General features: G+C 44.1%; 1 protein-coding gene across 1 annotated transcript in view; it reads right to left on the reverse strand.

Moving 5' to 3' along the window:
• PTPN6 (protein tyrosine phosphatase non-receptor type 6) overlaps positions 1 to 26562 on the reverse strand; it is a 44222-nt gene extending 17660 nt beyond the window's left edge. The window contains exons 1-5 of the mRNA XM_048504577.1: positions 26417 to 26562; positions 25540 to 25620; positions 17063 to 17188; positions 13236 to 13430; positions 592 to 814 (exon numbers count right to left, since the gene is read on the reverse strand). Of these exons, the coding sequence (XP_048360534.1) occupies positions 592 to 814; positions 13236 to 13430; positions 17063 to 17188; positions 25540 to 25553 (558 nt within the window). The 5' untranslated portion in view covers positions 25554 to 25620; positions 26417 to 26562. The remainder of the gene's footprint in view (positions 1 to 591; positions 815 to 13235; positions 13431 to 17062; positions 17189 to 25539; positions 25621 to 26416) is intronic.

The raw sequence follows: 26562 nt of genomic DNA on the forward strand, positions 1-26562 counted from the left end.
CCCCTGTACGAGAGTTTAATCCACCTCTTCTGGACTTGGCAGTCAAAAATTCTCGAGAAATTCTTGTGAAAACTGAAAGTTACAATTTCTCACCACCAAGTCTCATTATTTTATTTTCCCTCATATTATCAGGGTTGCATTCCAATCAATCCTTCCAATCAATTCCAATCCTTTACAATTACAATCAATCATTCCAATCCTGTGTAATTCTGTGTCTCCCCAGTTTCTCTCCAGTTTCTCCCCAGAATGTAGGAGTGGGGAAACAAATCTGATTCACCAGATCAGAGTTAGTCGCTCATGTGGAAGAATGGCAAACCAAACCCAGTTCTACAGAGTCCACTTGCTCTTAACCACTATCCCATACTGGCTCCCAACAAAGGGACATTTGACTTTCAAAACCTTACGCCCTAGAATTCTTGTTGATGCGACTGGATAAGTGTCTTGCTCTTCTATTCCAGAGCAACACTGCTACCCAACTGAAACTAGGATTCTGGAGGGTCTCTGAATAAAATCAGTTGTGCGGGGCTTTGTGTTTTATTGCACATAATGGTATTTCCTGCCACTGCTCCCACTTCCTTCCCAATTTCTCACCTCACACATGACCTTGATGTGAGTGACTTTGCGCCGTTCTTTGGGAGTGCTGGCAGCTCCGGTAGCAGCGGTGTCCATGCCAGATTTAGGCTGGTCCGTCAGGACTGATAGCACAAAATCCCCAGGTTTGCTGACACTCTCACGCACCAAGAAAGTCCATGGCATGGACTTGGCCTGAAGTAAGGCCTCTGCTGCTGGGCCAGAAAGATGCCCATGATACCACCTGGAGAGAAGGGAGAGTTCAGAACAAGAGAGAAAAGCAGCCCTGGGAAAGAGATAGTAGCTCTCCTTAAAGCACGACGGGGGAGGGAAATGGAAGCAGGGGCAGCTGAAGTTATCTGGTTGCCCCAACCATACTCTCCATGGGACCAATCCACTGCTGACTGGATCCAACTCACAGCGTGAACCCCAAAATCAAAGCTAGTCACCTCCTCTGTCACTGATGACTGGGCCATTGCCCTACAAACATGTACATAAATGCTGTGAAAGCCAGGAAGAGGCTTCCAAAGCAAGTGAGATGTGAAGATGCTTTGCCATTGCCTTCCTCTTCAGGGTCTTCCTTGGCTGTCCCCAAAGCTGCACCTCCCTGACTCCCCTCCTTCCCCACTGTCAGCGAAATGTTAGCACACTGTCCACATCATAGTAAGCAATTACATGAGTTGATTGCATGAACTGACCATCTGCAAGGGGTTCAGACTCCAGGCGTGGGTGAGTGATGCTGATTAGCTGTTATTCACTAGTGTGTGGTTATATTATAGAATGTTGTTTTAATGGGGTGATTTATGGTTCATTGTGTTCACATCTGGTCAATTCCTTCAGTCCCTGTTTTCATAGTCTAATTTTAATGAATAGTACATTTTAATCCTTCTCAGCGTGGTGGGTTTTAAGAGAAATGTGTGGTCCCACCAAGTTGCTTTGTGAAAAACGTTTTTATCCTATTTAAAATGCTTGTAGTGAATTAGGTATAATGATTCAGATAGTAATGAATCAAAATTCAACCCAAATCACCCCCATTATTTAATACAGTTAATATAATCAATCTGATTGAAGTAATTTCCAACACTAAATAACTACTAAAAACTGCAGAGACAACTTGAAACAGTTGTACATGTGTTGCTGCATTGTGATTTTTATACACCACTGTGGAAAATTCTTATTGAAATGTTACAAATGAACAGCCTAAGGGTTTCTGATAAGGAACTAGTATCTTATCTTTTAGCCAACCAGCATCCTCAAACAAGAGTTACAGTAGCCAAGTTCCTGTTAACTGCTATGAGGTTTCAAGATGCCAAGCACAAGACTACAACTGCCAACGCTAATGAGTAGAGATATTTATTTTGATTATATATTTAATGCCAATAAAGGTTTGAATGGTTGATTGAACTACTGGAAAAATCACCATTCTGTCTGCCTTTCATTTTCCAGGTAGGTGGAAGGACAGCAAAGGAAGAAAAATATGTTGTACGTATGTGCCTGACAGGGACGTTATCCAAGTAGAACAATTTGCTCTTGTCTCTGCTGAACAGCTTCATTCCTGCTGGCATCTTGGTGCATGGTGCTTTCAAATTTTTGCCGATTATTATGCCAGCTCTGATTTGGAGATGGCTCTCATTTGTGAGTTATTTTCATATCTTGGGCTGTACCAGCTTTGCAGGAGCAAAACTTATTTTATACCCACTTTCAGGCTGTTAGGTTGCAAAGACAGTTGAAATAGTGATTCAGACTTTCCCCTCATGATAAGGCAGTAAGCCCACCCTTTAGGGAAAACAGCAGTTGGCAGACAAGAACTCTGCAGAGACTGGGGTATGGAATTAGTAGCAGAGAACCAGACCCCCCCCCCACACACACACACACGAACACAATACACAGCTTGCCTGCTTTGCATACACAAGAGAACAGAAGCAAGAGTTAAGGCATCACTAGCAGTAAACACACAACCATGACACCAAGCAAGGACAAGGCAAGCAATCAGCAATGAAAATGGATCTGATACTCTCTGTGCAAGGTGGAAAATCTGATTAAGATCTGAGATCTCATTGCATGTTAGATTTCAGGTAATAGCAGTGGCACCTTTTTCCTTGTAAAAATCCACCCCAACTCCTATTATATGTAAAGAAACTGGAGTGCCTTTTACAACAAAACTGGATCATGGAAGGATGGGAAAGGAAAAGGAGAAATGAAGAACTAAACTGTACTTTCCCCTGCATTTTGGTCTGCTTATACATTTTGCTCCCAGCTAGCCTGAGACATTAGAAGAGAAAAAGTGCTACAGGAAAAAGAAAAGGGGGGGATACAATTTGGTCACCGTGCATCTGTGTGGCAGCCCAACACCTAGGTCTGTGGGCCAACATTTGCAGCCACGCCACTTCATGCAGCGCAGTGGGTACAGACCTACATGGTTTTTATGAGCAAAAGAAAGCTAAGAAAGCAGGAAGGGTTAAATATGAAGGGCCAGTGAATGGCTTTTATCCAAAGGCAGTTGGAACAGTTGCAAGGGACATTTGTTTTAGTTGCTGCATATTGATTTACAAAGTTTACCTCACTCACAGCTGTTCTGAGTTCTTGCAAATACCGGCACTTGTAATTTGGTGCCTGAACTGGGTGGGGTGGGAATCAAACGCCACTTTGCTACTACATAGTAAAACAATAATGATGCAAAATAAACCCCAAATCCTTCAGGGGGCCCAAGCATTTTCCAATTTCCTTTGCGGTCTCAACTGTGAGATGCCTTCACTCAGCACCAGCATTAGAGAATCGTAACAAAAGTTTTGTTCAATCAAATACTGCAGAGTCTTTACTTTGGCCCGATTTAATGCCTTTCCATCTACCCTTCTTTAAGGGAAATATGAACATATCCCATATGCACATCATCTCTGTCCTTGTTAGTCAGGAATGGCTGAAACAATTAAAAAAACTGTTCGCTTAACACTGTCGATTCCACCAGGACATTTGAAATGCATACATTACTCCAATTTTGTCCAAACATCCAGGTAGATCAAAGTAATTTTTAGTCATCCCTTCTTCTTGCTGACTGTTTCAATGAAACCACCCTTAAGGTAGCAAGATGTTGTGTTCTGGCATGTTTAACAAGGCAGAGGAATATAGTTTAGTGTTTTTAACAATTTTAATTTATTATTTTATTAACTGTAGTTTTTGTTTTGTGTATTGAAATTGTAGCCTTCAATTGTAGCCTTCCTTTAATTTAAATACAATTTAAATAACAAAACAAAAAGCTCTATACAAAAATGCAATTAATAAAATAATAAATTAAAATACAATTAATAACAATACATACACAAACACACACCCCCTCCTGAGCATCCCCTTGTCATGAGGAAGGGGCTTGCATGCATCGATGATGTTGAGAGCTATGCGCTGAGGTTTACATTACTGCAGAAAGAGTCTCCGAGAAGCCAGACGAGGGTCTGACAATCAAGAAACCGAGATCTAAGAGAATCCACCCAACCCTTACAATATGGTGATACAAATGAAAAATACCCATATATACTCGAGTATAAGTCGACTTGAATATTTGCCGAGGCACCTAATTTTACCACAAGAAACTGGAAAACTTATTGACTCGAGTATAAGCCTTCGAACTTGACTCAGTAGCAGCTAAAAACAGAAGATTTGGGAGCAAGATGAGATAGAGTTGCTTAACAGAGTTTGCATTAAGGATGAGCAGCTTCCAGCACTCTAGGAACACAAATGAACCAATGTTTTCCTCCAAATGTAGAATAATTCACCAGGAGTTCACTAATAGTCATGCCAGGCCTAAACTGTGCTCCAAAAGAAGAGTCTTTGTCTTCAACGCAACATCAGTATTTGGCAGTAAACCATTGTATGAAGAATTGTATTCATCTAGAATGCAACACACCAATAATCTTAGAAGAGAAATACCTCAGTTTCTTTTAACACACGCACAAACACACACCCTAGTTGTAATGCTATGCCAGGCTGTCCTTACAAGCTTCTTGTTTTCTGACTCTCTGGTGAGTTAGAAAAAAAGCAGCAACATGCTTACCAGATCCCCATAGCAGCCCCAGCTCTGGCTGCCATCTTGGAATTACTGTATATTTCGTAAATATACTGTATATATGTACTGTAAAGGCTTCTATTGTGTTAGCGTGCTGTGGCAATTAAAATGCATCTTATGCTTACATATACTTTCGAAAGTATAAGCCGAGGGGGGCTTTTCAGCATAAAAAAAATGTTGCTGAAAGAATCGAAACACTCTACACTTGAGTATATCACTGGATAATCTCCATACTGCACATCCGGATCATGCGTGAAGGGTTAACAAGGGCCACATTGCATGATGGGGTCCCTGGGCATATGTCAACAAGTGGGCTACTAGTGGACTAACCATCCAAAAGAAAGTACAGTGTGAAAGAAAATTGTGCCGTCATGGCTTGTTACTACAACTCAGTGCCAGAAAAAGAGGACACTTGAAGCGGATGTATGAACTGTAGAAACAACAATGCCCAGATTCAAATATCACTGACCAAAGACTGGCAGATCAAAGGAGATTCATCATACGGAATAAAGTGTTTACAGAGATAGAATTAGAAGAAATTCAGAAAAATTGTGAAAAGAAATCAACTGTAACACCAGAAGAAAGGACAATACATACTCCAGAAACATCAGGAGAAATAATTGTAAAACTTCCAGATGAAAACACCAGCACAGGAGAGGAAATAATAGTGCAATCATCAGAAAAAGTCCCCATGGAAACAACTGATGGACTGATAGAAAGACAAAAAGAACTGAGGGAAAAGATCATCAAGTATTTGCAATCAAATGAGGAAAGACAACGCTGCCAGCACTGAAAATGGTGCCCAAAGAAGACCTGGCACCTATAATGAGGGATGAAAAACAAGGCACTGATGGCAATTGAAACAACCTCCATCAAACAAACAAATCAGCTCATGTACAGTACAGCTGAAGTGGTCACAGCCAAACAGGGCATTGAAATACCTATACCCAAGATAAATCAACCATCAAAACCAAAGTGGAAAATTCAACTGGAACCAGAAAGGTCAAAAGGCTAAGATCAAGATGCATGGCAGCAACCTGAGAAATATGAAGCAGCAAAGATTAAAAAATGGCAAGGTCATGAAAGAACTAATTAGAAGGTACTGGCTAAACACGAGAACAACTGAAGAAGCGCTGAAGATCACCAAACAACAAATAACAGCCACAGTAAGAAAAATTGAAAGATACTTGAAGCAAGAGAAGCATCCAGTACAGACATAATGCAGCAATTTCGATCCAGACCAAAGGCGTTTCTACCAAAGCCTCAACACAAAGATCAATGTTGAAAGCAAAAAACCAGAGAAAAATGCAACAATTTTGGAAAGATCTGTGGGGAACGAGACGGATTACAACAAGAAGCCACAGTGGATAAAATATTTTGAGAAAGATGTTAGCCAAAAACAAATGCAAGAGCTGGAAATAACTGATATGATAAAACATCAAATCAAGAAAGTGAAAAACTGAACAGCACCGGGTTATGATCAACTGCACGGCTTGTGGCTCAAATACCTAACCAGTTTGCACCCAACAATGGCCAAGCAGTTCAGTGAAACCATGCAAAATGGTGAAATCGATGAATGGCTAACAACTGGGCAGACATACTGGCCGCCCAGTTCCAGAAAAGATCCAGTCAAAGGAACAACGCCACCTCGAAAACTGACAGGCCAACAACATGTTACGCCCCTGACAATGCCTTTAAACTGCCGCTGGCATAATGAAGGCGAGGCATCATACTGGACTGCGCCCGGAAGCAAGTAATATCCTGCTGGTGGAGCAAAAAGGGAACAAAAGAAGGAGCAGGGGTACAAAAGATTGACTCCAAATAGATAAATAATGGAGAACTGCAAGAATCAAAGAACGATTGATTACAAGAGAGGTATATATAGATCCCCACTGCCCCATAGCGCTTGGATCATGAAATCGCCCAGAAAACCATTGGTGTCAGCAGAAAGCATCTCGGTATTCACTGAAAAAGCAATGGCCGTTTCGCTTTACTGGGCATTAAATGGCGACCTAATTCGAGGCGGCAAAAACGTCATCTCCAGGCATAAATCAGCCACCGAAGCGCAACTGCAACGCAACGCTTTATCTCGCTTCACGGCATCCAGCTTGACCCGCAAACTGACGTCGGGTGCTTAAATACGCTGGGGACAGAGCTTTCGAGTTTTGGGGAACGCCGTGTGAAGCCGCTTCTGCCGAAAGTGAAACGGCAGAAAGCGGCTTCACAACGCTTCCTCCACCTCGGCAGACTTTACTCTTGTCCCAGCGGGCCTCCGGTAGCCAGTCGCCGAGGAGCTTCAGGGACATCGCTTTGCCCCTGCGCGCCGCTTCAGTGCGGCTGGCCGCCGAAACCGGGGAAGCGACAATGGTAACAACAGCGGCGATGCTGGAGGCCTGGGGACATGTTTGGTATCTGTCGGAAACCGAACGCCAGGCGCTCCATAGGCGCTTTGGCTGCCCAGCTGTTCTAGGACCGAATCGATGGCGGACGGTCCCAGTGTCGTCGGGTCGGCCTTCATGCGGAAACGGCCAGAGAGACAGTGGAAAACTGAACTGACAGTTGGAAATGAAAACTATGGAACAGTCAACATTAAGCGAGGAATTTTCAAGGTGATTCACTATCGCTCTTACTGTTTATCATTGTCACGATCCCACTAACAGTAATTTTAAAGAAAACAAAGTTGGGATATCAAATGGCTAAAGACTCTGAAAAAATCTCACATTTGCTGTACATGGATGATTTGAAGCTGCACGGGAAATCACATGCAGAAATCCAGTCACTAGTGAACACAGTGCAAATATTCAGCCCAGACATTTCAATCGAATTTGGCCTGGAAAAGTGCATCACTGTGGCAATAAAGCAGGGCAAGATCACTGAGAGTGATGGCACAGAAATGCCTGATGGCCAATTCATCAAGTGCAACCAAGAGGTAGCTTATAAATACTTGGGTATTTTGCAGCTGGATAACATCAAACACAGGAAAGTGAAGACTCTGGTCAGCAGAGAATACACCCAGCGGGTCAGGAAATTTTTGAAATCTAAATTAAACAGTGGGAGTACTAGCAAGGCCATCAACACCTGAGCCATACACGTCATCAGGTACACTGTGGGAATCATCAACTGGACAAAGGTTGAGTTGGATGCATTGGATAGAAAAATTTGGAAGCTTATGACAATGCACCATGCCTTACACCCATGCAGTGATACTTATAGATTATACCTTCCCCAGAAATCTGGCAGCAGAGGCTTTATGTAAGTAAAGCAAACAGTGGAAGAGGAGAAACATGCACTGGCCAATTATGTGAATGAAAGTCAGAAAAAATGTGATTAAAAGGAGGACTAAAAGCTGGCACAACAAAGCACTGCACAGCCAATTTCTGGAGAAGATCAAGGACAAGGTGGACAACCAAAAGACCTGGCTGTGGTTAACAACTGGAACTCTGAAAAAGGAATCCCTGATTTTAGCGCTCAAGAGCAAGCCATTAGAGCAGCTGCGAGGGTACAAGTTGATGGTGGAATTTATACCAAGAAAATGGCCAGCAGGAAAGGGTTAAACCCTGTCCCTGAGTACCGGGGTCCCAATCTAATTCTCTCTTGGGCTGCTTTTAAAGGAAGCGCAAAGAGATGGGAAATCTAAGCACGGGTCTCCAGTATCTCCTCAATATGTGACATCCTTAAGGAAAAAAGGACTGTTGGGGACTAGCCATAAGTGATAAACAAAAGCACATTTTAAACACTGCAGGTGGCAAAGCAGCATACAGTGGCCAGGTAAGACCAGAAAAGCTGTGGATGGGGAAAGGGTCACGTATACACCCGCAGGAACACATGTACAGTTTCTCTCCTTGAAATTTCCAACTCCTAAAGCTGTTCTTTTTTTAAAAAATGAAAAAGGGGCTTTCTTACACTTTGTGTATTACGTCAAGTGTTGTTAGACCCGCAACATACTACAAGGGGAACTGAAATGAACAGCAAACATCATGGTGAATGAAAGAATCGCAATGTGGGTGGAGTGAATCACATGACTCCTGACGCTACAAAGAACATTTGCTTGGAGAGGAACCACGGGAGATAGAAGCCAAGAGACTTCAGTAGGAACGGGAAGGATATTCAAAATCCTTCTCTACAAGACTCAAAAGATCTAATTTTGGATCATAGTCCACTTTTATAGTATCTGTAGTGATAACTTTTTTAAAAATAATAACTAAAGCAAGTTATCCATTTGCATGAAATGGCTGCATTTTTTTAAGCAAAAAGATTTGTGCCTTTAGCATGCATATCTAGATGGGTCCTTTAAATAGCTTTTAAGAAAAGACCAAGGAGTTGGTCCGCTTTAGAGGTGCTCCTCTGAAATATGGACGAAGCAAAGGGTGTCGCCTGCTCAAAATGACCTCCTCTGTAGAGATTTCCCCAGGGCCTTCCGTACACCAAGGCTTCTGGCCCTGTGACATGATCTCCGGTGGGAGGCAACATGCTTTTCACTTTCAAGTGCAAACTAACACACTCTGAAGTTTCGTAGACTTCCCCACCCACACTTTTTATAAAAAGTAAATTCAGACGCCAGACTGATTTCTCTCCATAACTCTCCCTCTCTCATAATATGCAAATGACATCTACTTCTGAGTGCTCTGACTATTCTGTAGTTTTCAGCCAGTCCCTTTGGAATCAACACAGACTGAAAAAAGGCACGGGCCTGGACTGTTAGAGAAAAGTAAAGCTTAGCCATTTGTTTCAACACAAATTTTGCTCACCCATATTAATGTATCAAAGCACTCTGTACTGCAACTGGTGTCAGCCCAGTAGTAGTTAGATGTCTGTGGAGATATTTTCAGCAGATGAGAATGGATTGGGGGTAGGGGGCTTCTGCATGTACAGCAAATGCTCTCTGTTAGAGAAAAGTGCTGTGAAATTGCAGCTGACATGGCAACTCCGTAGGGTTTTCAAAGAAGGAGTGCTCAGAGGTGGTTTGCCATAGCTGGCTCTGTGTAGTGACTCTACATGGTGCAGTGGTTAAGAGCAGGCGGACTCTAATCTGGAGAACCAGGTTTGATTCCCCACTCTTCCACATGAGTGGTAAATTCTTATCTGGTGAACCAGATTTGTCTCCCCAATCCTACATTCCTGCTGGGTGGCACTGGGCCAGTCACAGTTCTCTCTGAACTCTCTCAGCCCCACCTCCTCACAAAGTGTCTGTTGTGAGGAGAGGAAGGGACAGGAGTTTGTAAGCCGCCTTGAGCCTCCATACAGGAGAGAAAGGTGGGGTATAAATCAGTGGTGGGATCCAAAAATTTTAGTAACAGGTTCCCTCACCAGCCCCACCTCAGCAAAGGGGGCAGAGGCGTACCTGGGCAAACCTGAGCCCGGGGCAAAACCTGAGTTGGATGCCCCCCCATGGGCAGCCACCCCATCACAACCCCCAAAATTTTTTTTGCACCAGGTCATTTCTAAATCATCATCACATTATAGAAGATGCCCCAACTCACAAATCTGAACACAGCAACGGTGAAACACACAGGTTCTTTGATAGAGACTGGTGAGATAAAAGGTACAAAAGGCTGAGAATCAATGAATTGCAGTACCTGAAAGGGATTAACCCAGTTCAGGGAGTTACATTATTAGTCGCAATTGCTATATGGAACCTTCACGTTCAAAGGCAGTATGCCTCTCAGGGAGGCGAGGGCATGGAGATGGAAAAGCGGACCCAATTAGTAACCCCCTCTCGGCACACACAAATAATTAGTAACCCACTCTCGGGAACTGGTGAGAACCTGCTGGATCCCACCTCTGGTATAAATCCAAAATCATCTACTACTTGCTGTTCTTCCCTCCAAGCATAAACGAAAGTTGACCCTGCTTGTCTTCCATGATCTTCTGAGATCAGATTTGTGTGAGACATCCAGGTCAGGGAATATATTTTCTATCTCTAAGTTATAGACAAGGAAACTTTGAGGTAGAGTACTACATTTTTTCCCTTGTTGTTATAATAGCAGGGTGACTTCATATTAAGATGTCTGACTATGGAAATTGGTGGGGGCACAAGAAAGGAAGTTGGGTGGCCAGATGTCATCTTTTCAGGGGACAGTCTAATTGAGGCCTGCCATCTGATTGGTTTGATTTCTGTTTCTGTCCAGTAAAGCCCAGTTAGAAAAAGCTGACCAAACTGCCTGAGACAAATTCATAAAGACTGAATAACCCTTTGAAAAAAGGTCAGGAGGGAAGGGTTACAAAAAATTCCCTGTTCAGTTAGCACCTCGATACAAGACACAGCTAGCACTACCACACATTGTATTCCTATTTAAAGTACAGTAATGCTGCGTAAATTTGTCTCAGTGACAAATGTAAAACAGCATATGCAAATATTGTTCTCCTTTCTCTCCCTCTTTCGTTCCTTTTTTTTGTCATCCATACATGGCCAGTCTAGCTGGAAGGCAGCTGACAGAAAGTTCGTCAAATGCGTATTAGCAAATATATGCAGTGCAAAGCTTGGGCTAGATATAGTTTTTCTCAAGAAGACTCTTTCCAGACAAGACACAGGTGCAAAACCAGGTTAGCTGTTGAGTGTACACTCAACATGGAAGTGCAGCCAGACACAGCTCAATTAGCACACATGCCTGCAGGAAACACAACTGCAAAAGCAACTTTGTTACATTGGCGCATTTATATATTTGAGGGAAACTCTTAAAACTGTATCTAAAATGTATCTCAACTATTTAGTTTCACAACTGGTGAAAAAAATACACACAGGCAATTCTGTCTATCTTTATGCAAAGCTTTCTGAAAATTCAAAGCACTTGGCATGCATTATCATTAGCAGAATAATTTTTATTCGCAGTTCGATATAGTTGGTCAAAATTATTGTTCCTGTATCACAGATGGAGGGGCAGGAGGCTTAGCAGGTGTAGTTTGCCAGAAAACACCTAGTGGAACTTCCTAGCTCAAACTGACAACTATCGTGCTATACCTTTTCTGAACAGGAAAGCTATGGATATATCTATATCAGCTCTGGCGATGTCCCTAAATATAATGAAAATAGTCAGTGTAGCTTAGAACTTCACTGCTAGCACTTTGTAATATACCATCCCACCAACATCCCACAATAGTCAGAATGTAAGTCAGGGCTCTTTAAAAACATTTAGAAAACCAATGCAAATCAAATCTTGTGGAGTCTAATGAGGCACTATTTTCTATTGGATTCTCCCAGCAAATGAAGAAAAATAACACACATTGAAGAAAATTCCTGGTGAAAGTATTCAGTTCTCCTACCTACTAAATGCTGTGAATAGGCTTGCCAACTTCTAGGTGGGGCCTGGAGTTCTCCTGGAATTACAATTTGTCTCTAGGCTGGATAGATAAGTTCCCCTAGAGTAGGGGTGGCCACCCTATGGTGCTCCAGATGTTCATGGACTACAATTCCCATCAGCCCCTGCCAGCATGGTCAATTGGGGCTGATGGGAATTGTAGTCCATGAACATCTGGCACACCATAGGTTGGCCACCTCTGCCCTAGAGAAAAGGGCAGGTTCCAAGGGCAAACTCTGTGGGAGACCATGATCCCCAGGAATTTTGCAGACCAGAGCTGGCAATATGGACAACGGTAAAAAATAAAACTAGGCAGATACAGGGCCCAACTGGGTAACAAAACATCATCTCTCAACCTTTCCCACAGAGGAAAATATTCGTTATTATATCTCAAAGTGTTAAAAAAGTCATGAGATTAGAGTTAGGCCACTGTGAACACAGTGACAAGCCATGCATGGTAAACTTGTTTTTATTCCTGCAAAAATCTTTGGAGGGAGGGGGGCACATGCTATCTATTACAGAAAGAGCTCCCATATATTAGTATCTGGCATTGACAGGGATGTCTAAGGAAATGGAACTGCTATTCTTGGGCCTTCAAACCTTTCAAAGTGATTGGGACTTGGCAGTTGCTGAGTGGGCCTTCCTCCTCTGCAGGGCAGAAACAGTTAAGCCCAGTGTCGCAGCTGTGAGGAAGGCACGTGATGGAAAATCTGAAGGGGAGGGCACAGAAAAGAGCTCAACAGCTTTCGTAAATGCCTGGAGGGCAGAAGTTTCCAACCACAAGGGAGGAAGCAGCAGGTTCCCTGACCAACTGCTGCACATTGGATGCAAAAAAACAAAGAAAAGAAAATGAAGGAGACTTTATTGCTCCCCTCCAAAGGGGACTCCCAGGTAGAGGAATCCAATCCAGTTGTACCAAGTGAGCTGTCCCCTGCATTGCAGAGCAGAGGAGATTTAGAGAAGTCCCAGAGACCTGGTCCGCACACTTGCTAAAGAGGTGGAAAGGAAGCTGGAAGGATGTTGCTGGTGATTCAGGCAGAGAGTGAAACATGTCTCTGTAGCAATAAGAGTGTCCACTATCATGTGCTTTATCTCCACATCTTATTGAAGTGAGCCAAAAATAGCAAAATCAGTGAGACAGAGGAAATCCCGTTTCCAAATATGAGTTAAAGTGATACTAGAATGTCATGTACTGATAAACAGACAGGTGGGTCACAGGGTGTAGCCCTGTTTTGGGTATTGATTGTTCCCCCAGAAAGAAGGGTATAGGAGTTTTTTTTTTTTAAGGAACAGGAAGATAGGGAAAGCCATACCTTTCTGTTGTAGGATCAGAGCAGTTCAGTGGATACTTCAAGTCAATGATGGTCCCATCTTTATCTTGCAGGGATCCCTGCTGCTGTATGTAATACTCCACCAGTTCAGACAAAGTGGCAAACTTCTCCCCTCCATAGAGGTCATAAAAATCCCCCGTATTCTGGATACGAATGTGGGTTACCTGGTCACCAACCCTGCAGGGAAAGATGAATGGTCAATAAAAGTTGACAGTATGAGGACAGGGGAGAGGGGAGGGGATGGTGAAGCCAGTGGTGGGATCCAAAAATTTTAATAACAGGTTCCGATAGTGGTGGGATTCAAACAGTGGCGCCTCCGCACACACGCACCTCCAGTCCCTATTGGGCAGGGAGGTTGCTTTAGTAACCCCTTCTCGGCACTCAGAAAAAATTAGTAACCACTTCTAGAGAAGTGGTGAGAACTGGTTGGATCCCACCTCTGGGTGAAGCACTCTCCAACCACCACCGTTCCATTTCCATCGTGGAAACAAGAGCCAAAGGTAAAGAAGAATCAGGGCTTGTGCTCACCAAGATTAACCCCTGCTGTTTTCAAGATCAGGGCTCAACCCCAGAATATATTTATCTTGATCTTGGAAACAGCAGGGGCAGAAGTCCCCAACATGGCGACCATGGGCACCATAGTGCCTGATGACCCCTTTCATGGCATCCACCAACTGTTTTTAGAAGCGGGTGAGGCCAGGTGGGCTTTTGCCCGGCAAGATGCCTGATGGGACACCGGAAATTTGATAGGCTGTGTAGATTTTTAAAAATGTTGTTTCAGCTGCCACCACAGCACAAGGATCTTCACTGTCTGACTGACGGAGAGGCGTAGCAAGGAGGAAAGCGACCGGTGCACCGGTACGTCCTCCGCCCCGCCCCCACCACACCCTCACAGGGGCGTACCTGGTCATCGCGCACTCCCCCATCCCCTTGGAGCTACGCCTCTGGACTTCGAAACAGCCACTGTACACACAGGCTCTGCTTCCTGCAGTGGCCATTTTGTGGCTGGGTCCACCACACTGTCCAAATTCCACAATGCCCACAGGCTCCAAAAGATTGGGGATTCCTGCATTATGGTTTTCCTCACCATATACACACACTACTCATCCAAACCAGAGCACTACAGATAATGTTGTAGTTCCAAGTTTAAATGGATGGTGTTCCTAGAAAAGTAGACGTCAGGTATATTATGGATCCCATAATTTAATTTTTTTGCCTGTCATTCATGCCCCCTCCTGAACGTGAACCATGGAAGCTTTCCCTACTTCAGAAATAAACCCAAAAACTTAAAGATGGGGAAAGCCTGGTGAAATTAGAGCTGCCACTTAAATGTTCATGTTTAGCAGGACGAAAAGCTGGGGTGTTTCATCCTTGGCTGTGAGATCAGGAAACTTTAACAGATAAAGATTTCCTGCAAGTTTCTTCCAATATCATTTCTCAGGAACAAGAAGAAGAGGAGTTTGGATTTATATCCCCCCTTTCTCTCCTGCAGGAGACTCAAAGGGGCTTACAATCTCCTTGCCCTTCCCCCCTCACAACAAACACCCTGTGAGGTAGGTGGGGCTGAGCGAGCTCCAAGAAGCTGTGACTAGCCCAAGGTCACCCAGCTGGCGTGTGTGGGAGTGTATAGGCTAATCTGAATTCCCCAGATAAGCCTCCACAGCTCAGGTGGCAGAGCTGGGAATCAAACCCGGTTCCTCCAGATTAGATACATGAGCTCTTAACCTCCTACGCCACTGCTGTATAGGAGGGTTCTGTACAAAGCCAGGTTGTCACCAGATTTTGCCTAAGGCAAAACTAAAAGCAAATTTAAATGCATCCCATGCCTTTTACTGAATTAGGCCTTTTGGTGCATCAGGGTCAGTCATGTCTGTTCTGACTGGTGATGGCTCTCCAGGTTCCAAGTGAAAGGTCTTTCATGTCACTTACTACTTGGCCCTTGTAATTGGAGAAGCTGAGGATTAAGCACAAGACCTTCTGCCTGTGTGGTGCAATGGTTAAGAGTGGTAGACTCTAATCTGGAGAGCCGGGTTTGATTCCCCACTCCTCCACATAAGTGGCAGACTCTTATCTTGTGAACTGGATCTGTTTTCCTGCTCCTCCACATAAAGCCTCCTGGGTGACCTTGGGCTAGTCAAAGTTCTCTCAGAACTCTCTCAGTCCCACCTACCTCATGAGGTGTCTGTTGGGGGAAGAGGAAGGGAAAGAATTTGTAAGCTGCTTTGACACTCCTTAGAGGAGAGAAAGGTGGGGTATAATAAATCTAAACTCCTCTTCATCTTTGCAAATCAGATGCTCTAACACGGAGTCCGGGTGCCTCCTATTGCCTTCTACTGAGACCCTTGGTCTATCAAAGTCACCACTGTCTACTCTGACTGATGGTGACTCTCCATGGTCTCAAGAAGAGGTCTTTCACATCACTTCCAACTTGATCCTCTTAACTGGAGATTCTGAGGGATTCATACCCCTTGAAGAGGCATGTGGAGGGAGGTCGAAAAAATTCAAGGACACCTGAGAAACTGGGAAGAGGGAGTAGCGTTTGTGCATTCCAAGCAGGCTGGGGAGAGTGACAGCAAGGAAGACTAGAACTGGCCCCGGCTGTCAGCCCAGGAGCAGCAAGGGAAGTTGTTGAAGGAAGTCCTCGAGGGAAGCCTCGCTGCCTGAGCACAGTGCCAGGAAAAGGCTTTGCATGCTCCTGACAAGTTCCCAGAAGCAATCGCCCTGGGGAAGTGAGAAGAACAGTTGCCACAAAGCAGGCTTGCATATAATCATCGTTCCTATGACTACTGCTAGGCCAGGAGCAAGGCCAATCTTTTAAAGCACCAAAGAGATAACTTGGGTCTCACCAAACACAGCAAAGTTCCATAGTCCTTTAAAGGGGGGGGGGGGAACCAAGTGAACCTCTACCTCTGGTTCAACTACTGGACCTGTGGATGGGCCATGGCTCAGTGTAGAGCATAGGTGTCAAACTTGCAGCCCTCCAGATGTTATGGACTACAGTTCCCATAATCCCCTGCCAGCATCATGATGGGAACTGTAGTCCATAACATCTGGAGGGCCACGAGTTTGACACCTGTGGTGTAGAGCGTCTGCTTGGCACGCAGAAGGTCCCAGGTTCAGTCCTCGGCATCTCCAGTGATGTGAAAGCAGTGCCTGAGAGCAACGCTGCTCTAAGTAGACAGTACTGACCTTGAGAGATTGATGGTCTGATTCAATATAAGGGAGAAAATGAGCGCATGCCTTGACCTCCACACACCCCAGACCTGCACTGGCAAGACAAGGTGTGATTTCCAGGTTTGGCAGCCTTAGAGAGAAAAGAACAAGCTCCAGGTAACCCACCCCAACCCCCACTCTTCCTTCATCTTCACCTCTCCTCTCTTTTCCCAAAGGTTGTCAGTGGCCACTTGGCCAGTGGTAGGAGATGGAGGTAGAGTGGCCAAATCCAGGTTGAGAAACTTTGGGAGATTTGGGGGGTGGAACATGGGGCATAATGCCACTGAGCCCACCCTCCAAAGCATCCCTTTTCTCCCGAGGAACTGATCTCTGAGCTATAATTCCAGGGGATCCCCAGGTCCCACCTGGAGGCTGGCAACCCTACTCCCCTCCTTCCCTTTTGAGTCCCTATTCCAAGTTTCCTCACAGTTTTCTGGATATTTTAAAACAGAAATATGGAAACGTGCCCATGAGAATATGCTCCCCCCCCCCACCTCCCTGCAGTGTAGTGGGAACAGGAGGAGGGATACACAAAAAGAACCCCATGGAAAGGAGACATCACCAGGGAAGGTGTGGAGAAAGCGCAGACTAGTTACCTGACAGAAAGGGAGAAATCGCCCTTGTTCTTCCGACTAGGCCGAGCCAAAAAACTGCCGTGAACACCTCGTGCTTTGAGTAAGGCCTCAGCATCTATGCCGCTCAGGTCACGGTGAAACCACCTGCTTGATGTATAATAGAGCGAAAGAGAGAGAATTAGGACAGTTGGGGAGAGCGGGATGGACAGTCCAGCCTTTCACAAGGATGAGACTTACAGGATTTTACCCCGAACCCAGAAGAGTCTGAAAGAATATAAAGTTTTTCCCGTACTCCTTCCCTCCTTACAGGTCCAGCCCTAGTTCAGAAATGCATGTCCATGATTGCAGGCTCAAGTGGCAAACAGCCAATGTGAACAAACCTGCAGGAATAAACACCGCAAAAGGAACCCTCATGACACTTTTGATGCAATACTTCCTGACCAAGCCAGTTCACACATTCAACTGTCGGTCATTAATTGCTGAGTAATCTAAAGATATAGACATGGTGTGTGGGGAATTGCAACCTCCTCCTCTGACCCAGCACTTTCTAGCCCTAAAAAGCCCTAAAAAGCCAACATTTCACAGGTGCAAAGCTTCTTCCATGGTGGGAAAGACCTCCCCTTCTAAATATCTGTGTGGTGAGCAGCTGATGAAAAACACTAAAGCCAGTTCAGTAAACAAGGTGGTAACTAGACATGTGGGGAGTGAACCTCAGGGCATGAAGCCACTCAACCTGATCTCTACCCCTCAGACTGCATCCAGCTGGCCAGTCGCAACTATCAGAGCCGTGCCCCCCCCCAGCTCCAAACCCATTGCGTATATGAAGTCCTTCCCAATTCTAGTCCCTTTCAAAGCAAGCAGCTCTGTCCTTACCTCATTATCGTCAGGAGACTGCAGGCAAAGTTAAAAGAACGGTCAAACTCAACTGGAGAAGCTCCCTTTTTAGATAAAGGAGAAGTGAGCGTCCAATATCTCAAGTGAGTCTTCCTGACTCTTAAGTTCTACTTCCGTGCCTGTGTTCCTCTACCACATACATTTCCCCGGCCTCTCTGTGTTCCGTGGCCTACTCCACTGTCTGTCCACGATGGTAGGTATGGACAAACAGGCAGAACTGAGGCAAAGGCACCCCACAGAGTAGCTGCTCACTATCACAGGAAGAGGAAGCCTGTCTCACTTATCGCTAGTTTCTGTCGCAAGCAAGCTGCGTGGCAGGCACTTCTTCTCCTTTCGTCTGTTTCTGCTCGTCTGGAACTGTCCCCCCTTACCCTTTATTTCTTGGTCTGGGGGTTTTGATTTTATATTTCTGGCCACAGGAGTCTGACAAGCACAACACAGCTTACTTGTTGAAAATTCAGCATGGTAATCCACCAGAACTGCTGAACTCCAAGACATGAAGAATTCAAAAGACACTTCACCAAAGCTGAACTTCTTTCCCCAGAGTCCCCAATGGACCCTTTGGGAATTTTGTGAACAGATACTGGTGCCACAAGGATTACCAATCTTCAGGTGAGGCCTGTAGTTTTTCCAGAATTACAATTGATCTCCAAACAACAAAAATCAGTTCCCTTAAAACAATGTAAACACTAACAAAAGTCTACCCAGCAAAAATGGTACAAAAATGCAACTTATATATTATTGTATGAAAATAAAATTTGTAATACAAACATATTCTGTCACTTGTACTCTGTTTCTGTTCCATACAGATAACAGTAATTATATAAACACAAGAGGCTTAAGTAACAGTTCTATAGTAACAAAACATAAAGATGGATACAGGATCCATTTGGGTCGTCTGAATCTACGTTTCAACGTTTTGTTACCTAAGGAATGTCGTTTGAGGTCTTATCTATCCATTTTTATGCTTTGTTATTATAATTAACAAAAGCACTTTTGTGTCCAAATACAGTCATCTCTTCCATATTACTAGGATTAGGGGCTTGGTGCCCCTCCCCCCACAATCTGGAAATCCGTGTTAAAAAATTTGGCCCTCTCTTTGTGCCAGAGAATAAATCTGAATTTTTTCTTTTATTTTAACTTTTGAAAATAAATAATTTATGGTACTAAGAGATAAAATATGTTGCTGTTATACAATACTATACATATATTTTATGCATTATTGAGTTTCTGCCCTTTTTCTGTGTCATCTGCAGTTTCTGCAAAACTCCCAAAAATTTCCCACTTAATTTCTTATGCCAACCTGTGATATATCAAAACTGTGATGGAAAAAGTTGCGACATGGAAGGAATAACTGTAATTACTGTTACCTAAATGTAAGAGAGATAGAATATTTTTGTATTATAAATTTTCATTTTCATACCATCCTCAGACATAATTGCCTCAGGAATGGAATGTGGCGACGACGCATTTCCCACCAATGGATGTGCTGGATTCACAAAGTGAAAAGCTGCTCCTGCAAAATAGGGGATCCTCAGGAATGGCCCAAAGGGAAAGTTTGGGGGTCTGCACCAGGAACAGCCCAGACGAACCTCAGCTTGTTAGTACTTGGATGGAAAACCACCAAGGAAGACGAGGGTTATTACGCCGAGGAAAGCAATGGCAAACCACCTCTACCCACTTCTTGCTTTGAAAACCCCATGTGAGGTCACCATGAGTCAGTTGCAACTTGACAGCACTTAGTTGTTATTCAGTGGGAAGGGGAAATTGGTATATACCTCCCATTAGTGGAAAATTTAGTCTGGATTCAACCCTCTTGTTTCTCTGGAGTATGCAGCATCGAAGTCTAGACCTGCTGGTCTCAATTTTCTTTTCACTGCTTCTTTCCCAAGCAGCTTCAGAAAGGAAGAGGGTCCGTCAGATAAATGTGTACCCTCTAATTCAGGGGTCCCCAACCATGGGTGCCATGGTGCTTACCTAATTCAGGGGTCCCCAACCATGGGTGCCATGGTGCTTACCTACCTGGTGCCCGCCAAGTCTTTTTAGAAAGTGGGTGGAGCTTTTATCCAACATGGCGTCAGATGGCCAATTGGACATTTGAAGAAAAAGAAGGGTTTGGATTTGTTCCCCACTTTTCTCAGCCATGAGGAGTCTCAAAGCAGTTGACAAATTCCTTACCTTCCATCTCACCACAACAGACTCCTTATAAGGTAGGTGGGGCTGACAGAGTTCTGAGAGAACTGGGACTAGTGCAAAGTCACCCAGCAGGCTTCCTGTATAGACCAGGGAAACAACTCCAGTTCACCAGATAAAGAGTCCATCGCTTACGGGGAGGAGTGGCGAATCAAAGCTTGTTCTCTATATTATATCATGCTGGCTCTTTGATTTGATTGGCTGTGCAGATTTTTTAAAAAAATGTTGTTTGGCAGCAGTTGTCATCACAGCACAAGGATCCTTTTATGGCTGGCTCTGCATCCTGCGGGAGCCATTTTGTGGCGACCATTTTATGGTTCTGCCAACCAGATTGCATCAGAATTGCAAAAGGGCCTGCATGCTCAAAAAAGTCAGCTACGTCTGCTCTAACTGATCGGTGGAAGAATGAACTTCCACCAACCTAAACCATTTGTTGTTTCTGTACTTTCCAAGGTAACCCTGTAAGTTGCAATTCCTGTCTATTCTTGCCCCAAACAGAGGACAAGATGATCAAATCAATTAAGAGGAGAAGAATTTGGATTTATACCCCGCCTTTCTCTCCTGTAAGGAGACTCAAGGCAGCTTACATTTTCCTTTTCCTTACATACTCTTTTTCCTTCTTTGCCCCACAACGACCACCTTGTGAAGTAAGAGGGCTGAGAGAGCTCTGAGAAAACTACGACTTGCCCAAGGTCACCCAGCAGCTGTGTAGGAGTGGGGAAACAAATCCAGTTCACCAGATAAGAGTTCACCACTAATGTGGAAGAGTGGATAATCAAACCCAATTCTCCAGATTAGAGTCCACTGCTCTTAATCACAACACCACACAGGCTCTCAAACTGTCCTCTATATGAGTAATCTGAGCAATCTGAAAGAGTGATCATCTTTACAAAAGATTATTCTCCCATGAGACAGAAAAACTGTGTCACTGCAGCCAAATCTCCAAAATGTGGATGACATCATTTCTGACATAAGCAAATGAAATTCATTACGTTAGCAAAGCCAATTTCTACAATTTCCAGAAAAGATGTCTCCTCTCTTCCCGTCATGCAATTCAGGAAACAAAAAGGGCATCATGAGGTCACAAGGAAGGAGAAAATGAGAACCACATTAGGTTGTGACATCAGGAGACCAACTGACCTCTTTTAAATATAAAAAGAAGCTGTGAGAGGAGGTATTTGGATTAGGGTCATTTCCCCTCTAAATTTCACATTTTTATTCCACCATTCCTCCAAGGAGCTCTAGGCAGATTTAAATTGTTCTCTCCCATTTCTTTATCACAACAACCCCGCTGAGGTGGGTGAATCTGTGACTGTCCCAAATGAGTTTCAGGCAAAGTGGGGTCGCCATCGTGGTGCCTGTGAGTAGTATGGCATCCTCCAAATGTTTTTAGGAAGTGGGTGGGTCCACGTAGGGCTTCTGCCCAGCAAGGCTTCTGATTGGCTGTGCTAATGAACTTAAGCTACAGCAAGCATTTTGTGGCAGCCATTTTGTGCCTGCATCAACTACGCCACGTCAGAGTTCCAAATGCATCTGCAGGCTCAAAAAGGCTGGGCACGTCTGTCATACCTCCTTGGACCTTGTCTGATACTCTCACTAGCATAGTACATCATACTGACTCTTCCTAACTCAGCTTTCCTCCCTTTCTGGGTATTTGCCCAAATGGGAAAACATACAGGGACAAAATGCAGAGATAGTATCAGCCACAGGAAATCCAGGGCAACAGTCCCAGGCTGGGCAGGGCCCTGCCATGATGCTGGCAGGGGATGATGGGAACTGTAGTCCACAACATCTGGAGGGTTACAAGTTTGACACTTGTGCTCCAGGGTTTGGGCAGCCAGCACAGTGGTACCAGTGCATGCTCACTCCTGTTCTCTGCCTCGGGTGTCTTCTGGTGCTTTCCTGCCCATCCAGGGATCACCAAAATCACCAAGACTGCCCCTGACAAAAGGAAATGAACAGGAAGGTGACTGTAATTGAGAAATGGAAGATAAGAGAGCTCACTCTTTCCCATATGCCAAAAATTCAGTCTGAGTTAGGGTATTTGCACCCGAGCATGTTTGTCCAACCGCTAACTATATTTTTTTCAGAAATTATGAATCTTGCTAGGATTTTTCCACAAGTCTCATTGCTGCTGTGAACGCAGAGGCCTTCACAGTGCCAGCGGAGCATGCACACAGCAGTTTTCCCCACAACTTCCTTGTCTCATATGTCAACCCCCTGTGACACCATTTCCTCCCTCTGAGGGTTTTTAAAAATGAAAATTGCTATATCACTAAAGTGTTATAACATTATAACAATCTATTGCAACACAATACAAGCTGCTGACTTCCATTTTGTTGAGTCATAAGGAGATAACTTTTTCCCTTAGAACTTTGCTGTAGTTTATGTTACAACAATCAATACAGCCTACTAATTCATTAACAGGGGGAAAAGTCAATTATCTACTTCTTTTTGTTGTACATTTATAAGGGGGAAATCACAGGTTGTACATTTCCCCTTATAACCCCGCAACAAAAAAGGGTTACGGGCATACTTTTTAAAAAAGAAAAGAAAGAAAGCTGTGAATTAGCAGATTATGTATATAGACTGTAATAATGCTATAGCAACCTTGCAATTCCCATTTTAAAAAACCGAAAAAGCTGTTCAGTGTAAGGTGGGGAGAGAATGGTGCCATGAGGTATGAAGCAAGGAAAATGTCACTGATAGGATTGGGACCTGAAAAATGTGCTTCTTTCGATCCCCATTGAGTCCAAAGGTGCTTTAAAAAAATTCTACCAAGTAAAACATCCATGTGAAAGCATCTCTACTGCCCGCACTCTGACTGACAGTGGTTTTCCAAGACCCCAAGGAGAAACCTTTCCTAATCAAGTCGGCCTGTTCATCTACATTCTCTGTGGTGGCTCCCACACCATGGAAAAGCTTGTTTATGCTTCTATTATTTTGTGGAACATGCGAAACTGAATTGCTTTGGAGGGCATTCTTATACAGGGAACAGAACAAAAGTATAATGGATCAACTCAGCTCCTATACAAAAAAAAATGAATGTGAACACATGACGCTGCCTCACACTAGATCAATAGCTGCTCCATCAATGTTAGCCTTCTCTATTTAACTGGAAGTGGGTTTCCATGGTCTCAGCTCCACCAGTGAGCCATGCCCCCTCCCTTTTCCTACACCAGTTGTCTGGTTGCCTTAGACAACAATTCTTCAGTCCCCAGCTCAATTACATTAATTGTTTTATTAAGAATCTTGCTGTTAGACTGTTTTGTTTTATATATATAGGATATGTTTTATTGTTTTATTTATTTCATTTATACCCCACTTTGCTTCCCAGCAAGGGCTTGAAAAATTCTCCTCTCCTCCATTTTATTCTCACAATGAGGTCGGTCATGCTAAGAGTGTGTGATGGACACCCAGCTAGCTTGCATGACATAGTGGACATTCTAACCTAGTTCTCGCAAACCATGGCCCAACACTCTAGCCACCCCACAATGTTCTTGTAGTGTTAGGTTACCTATATCAATTATTGTGTTGCTTTAGAAAGGGTTTTTTTGTTTACTTGTGTTGTTTTTCCAGTTCTTCAACCCCACTGCATTAATTTTATTTTATAAGGGTCTTTGCTATTAGACTGAATTGTTTTACCATAGTTCAGGGATCTGCAACCCATGGCTCTCCAGATGTTCATGGACTATAATTCCCATTGGCCATGTTGGCAGAGGCTGATGGGAATTGTAGTCCATGAACATCTGGAGAGCCACAGGTTGCAGACCCCTGCCATAGTCGAACTAACTTGTTGATTGACTGAATAGTCTTCTGCAAACCTGTAATCTGCCCAGCCCACAATGTTATTCTAGGCATCTTTCCTATTAGAGTCAAATGTTTTACTATACTGTTTTAAGAGAGGCAGCCGGCAGACACTCACTGCTGCTTGTTTAAAGTATATAAAGATCGTTTATAAAGATTGGTCTCAAACGTCTTATCTCCACTCTTATCTCTCCAAACTGCTTCACACTCTAATCCACTGGTTATATGTTTCTTTCAACAGAAGAGGAGGAAAGAACAAACTGGAAACCTTTGTTCATAGCACAACAAACTGGTAGGTTACAAAGCCAGGAGACCTCTGCATTTCAATAATTAAATGAAACGAAGGAGCAATAAATGTGAAATGGGCAGGATTTTGGAGTCACCAGGTCTGAAAAGGACATTGCAACTATATGAAAAATCTGCGCCCCCCCCCCCTCCCATCATTTAAAATTTATAACATCTAGTCTGATGAAGAGTTCTGGTGAACTCAAAAGCTTGCACAATATCGATTTGGTTAGAAAGCTAAGTAGGGTCAAGCACTTGGGTGGGGGACCACCATGGTAGGCGGGGGCTGCAATGCAGAGGAAGGCAACGGCAAACCCGCTCTACTCATCTCCTGCTTTGAAAACCCCATGGTCCAGGAATCACCATGAGTTGGTTCTAACTGGACAACATACTTTACCTTTAGTTAAAGGTATTCCATGGATTTTGTTCCAGTGGCTACATGGTCTTCTGGAATCGTTCACTTTCTCTCCCACCAATGCTAAAATGAAGCACCAGTCGGTATCACCCCAAGACATCAATGATGGGAGGGTAGGGGGTATAGCAGTCACTATCAGCAGAACAACGTCCTTCAAATCAAGGACTTCAGAATCAGAAGTATAGCCACAGAAGAGTAGTTTGAATTTATACCTTGCTTTTCTCAATCATAAGGAGTCTCAAAACAGTTTACAAATTCCTTCCCTTCCTCTCCCCACAACAACCTAGTGAGGTAGGTGGGGCTCAGAGAGTTCTGAGAGAACTGTGACTAGCCCAAGACCATCCAGCAGGCTTCGTGTGTAGGAGTGGGGGGAATCAGGTTAGCATCTGCCGTTTATTTGGAGAAGTGTGGAATCAAACCCAGTTCTCCAGATTAGAGTCCACCGCTCTTAACCACAACACCATGCTGGCTCCCTCCACTGTTTCGAGTGTAAAACATCAAATGATTGTAAGGAATTCTTCCCAGGTGATGCAATTGCCTCTGTAACTCTTAGGTACCTGCACAAATGACCAAACAGAAGCACAATGGGATGGATACTGCAAGTTTGGAAGTGGCTCCAAACCAGCTCTACTGAACATATAATCTAGGGGTGGATTGGACATTTAATTTACAGGGAAAGTTGTCCAGGCGCCACTGTCTTTGAAGTCTGCTGGCAGGTAGAAGAATCTTGAGCCGAGCAACACTGCAGGGTCATTTTAACTTCCTAGTCTGGCCACGTTATCATCCACTCCAGCTAATAAAATGTCCAGTCTCTGGTTCCATTCCCTCTCATTTCTCCAATGTGGGATCATTTTCCCCAATCCTTTACACAAAAGCTGGGCAATATCCTCTGGGTGAAACGTACCTGCAGGATGGCATCAGGATCCCCGATGCAGGGACCCCCAGTAAGAAAACCTGAGCTGGTAGGATCCTGTGGCCTACTGTCCTGGGAGGGGGAATATAGAAAAGAACAGAAACAATGTGGACACTATTAAATACAGTTGAGAAAAGGATCTCAGGTTGCTAGAAACATGAAGGCACCTTGCAGGGGAGAGGGGATTGTTTCATCTTAATTGTAATTTTTTAAGCTACACAAGACAATACTATATGGAGAAAAGATACATACTGCAAAACAAGCCCTCTGCTCTAATAATCTCTGACATCATGGCAATACCTGTTAAAGTGTATTTTCCTGAAATATTTAGTTGCCAGTATCGTAAATTTTGCCCTGACCCCTAACAATTCAAAATAATGCTGTACCACTCAACCTCTAAGATCTAGTCAGAAAGAGTTATGTGTTAATTTTCACATAATTGTCATATTCCACAGGTTCCTCATGTAAAGGCCTATTTTTACTCTTCCACAGCGCCCCCCCCCCCCCAATAATCAATTTAGGAAGCACTAACTTCCTTTTTTTGAACACAGGGTAATTCATAATGTCCTAAAACTATCTTACCCTGTGAAAAATTAATCCTCTCCTCTTTATCGAATGTAGACTTTTCCACATTTAGACTTTTAGATACCACCCCCTCCCCCAAAACCAGATGTCCCTCAAAATCCCAACGTCTGTGCTTTGACATATAGCCAATGTCCTGAACGGGAGAGACCTGGAAGGTTTTCTTAGGATTTTCCCCCTTAGCTGCAGTTTTTAAGGCAGGGAAAGAATGCAAAAGGCCAAGCCCGGCCAGAGTAGGAAAACCCTCCCCTGGGGCGCCCGTCTCAAAGCCAAGAGTTCCCTTTACCTGCCCGAGTGAACAGCCTCTTCTGGGGCGGCATAGGGAAAAGGGAAGCAGGAAAGCAGTCCCACCTCAAACGGCCAGGCCTGCCACAAAAGGCCCCATTCTCTCCCCCTTTGCAAATGCCTCCCCTGAGCCGCAGTTAATCAACA

Source organism: Sphaerodactylus townsendi, linkage group LG07 (assembly GCF_021028975.2).
Source record: "Sphaerodactylus townsendi isolate TG3544 linkage group LG07, MPM_Stown_v2.3, whole genome shotgun sequence".
Lineage (NCBI taxonomy): Eukaryota > Metazoa > Chordata > Lepidosauria > Squamata > Sphaerodactylidae > Sphaerodactylus > Sphaerodactylus townsendi.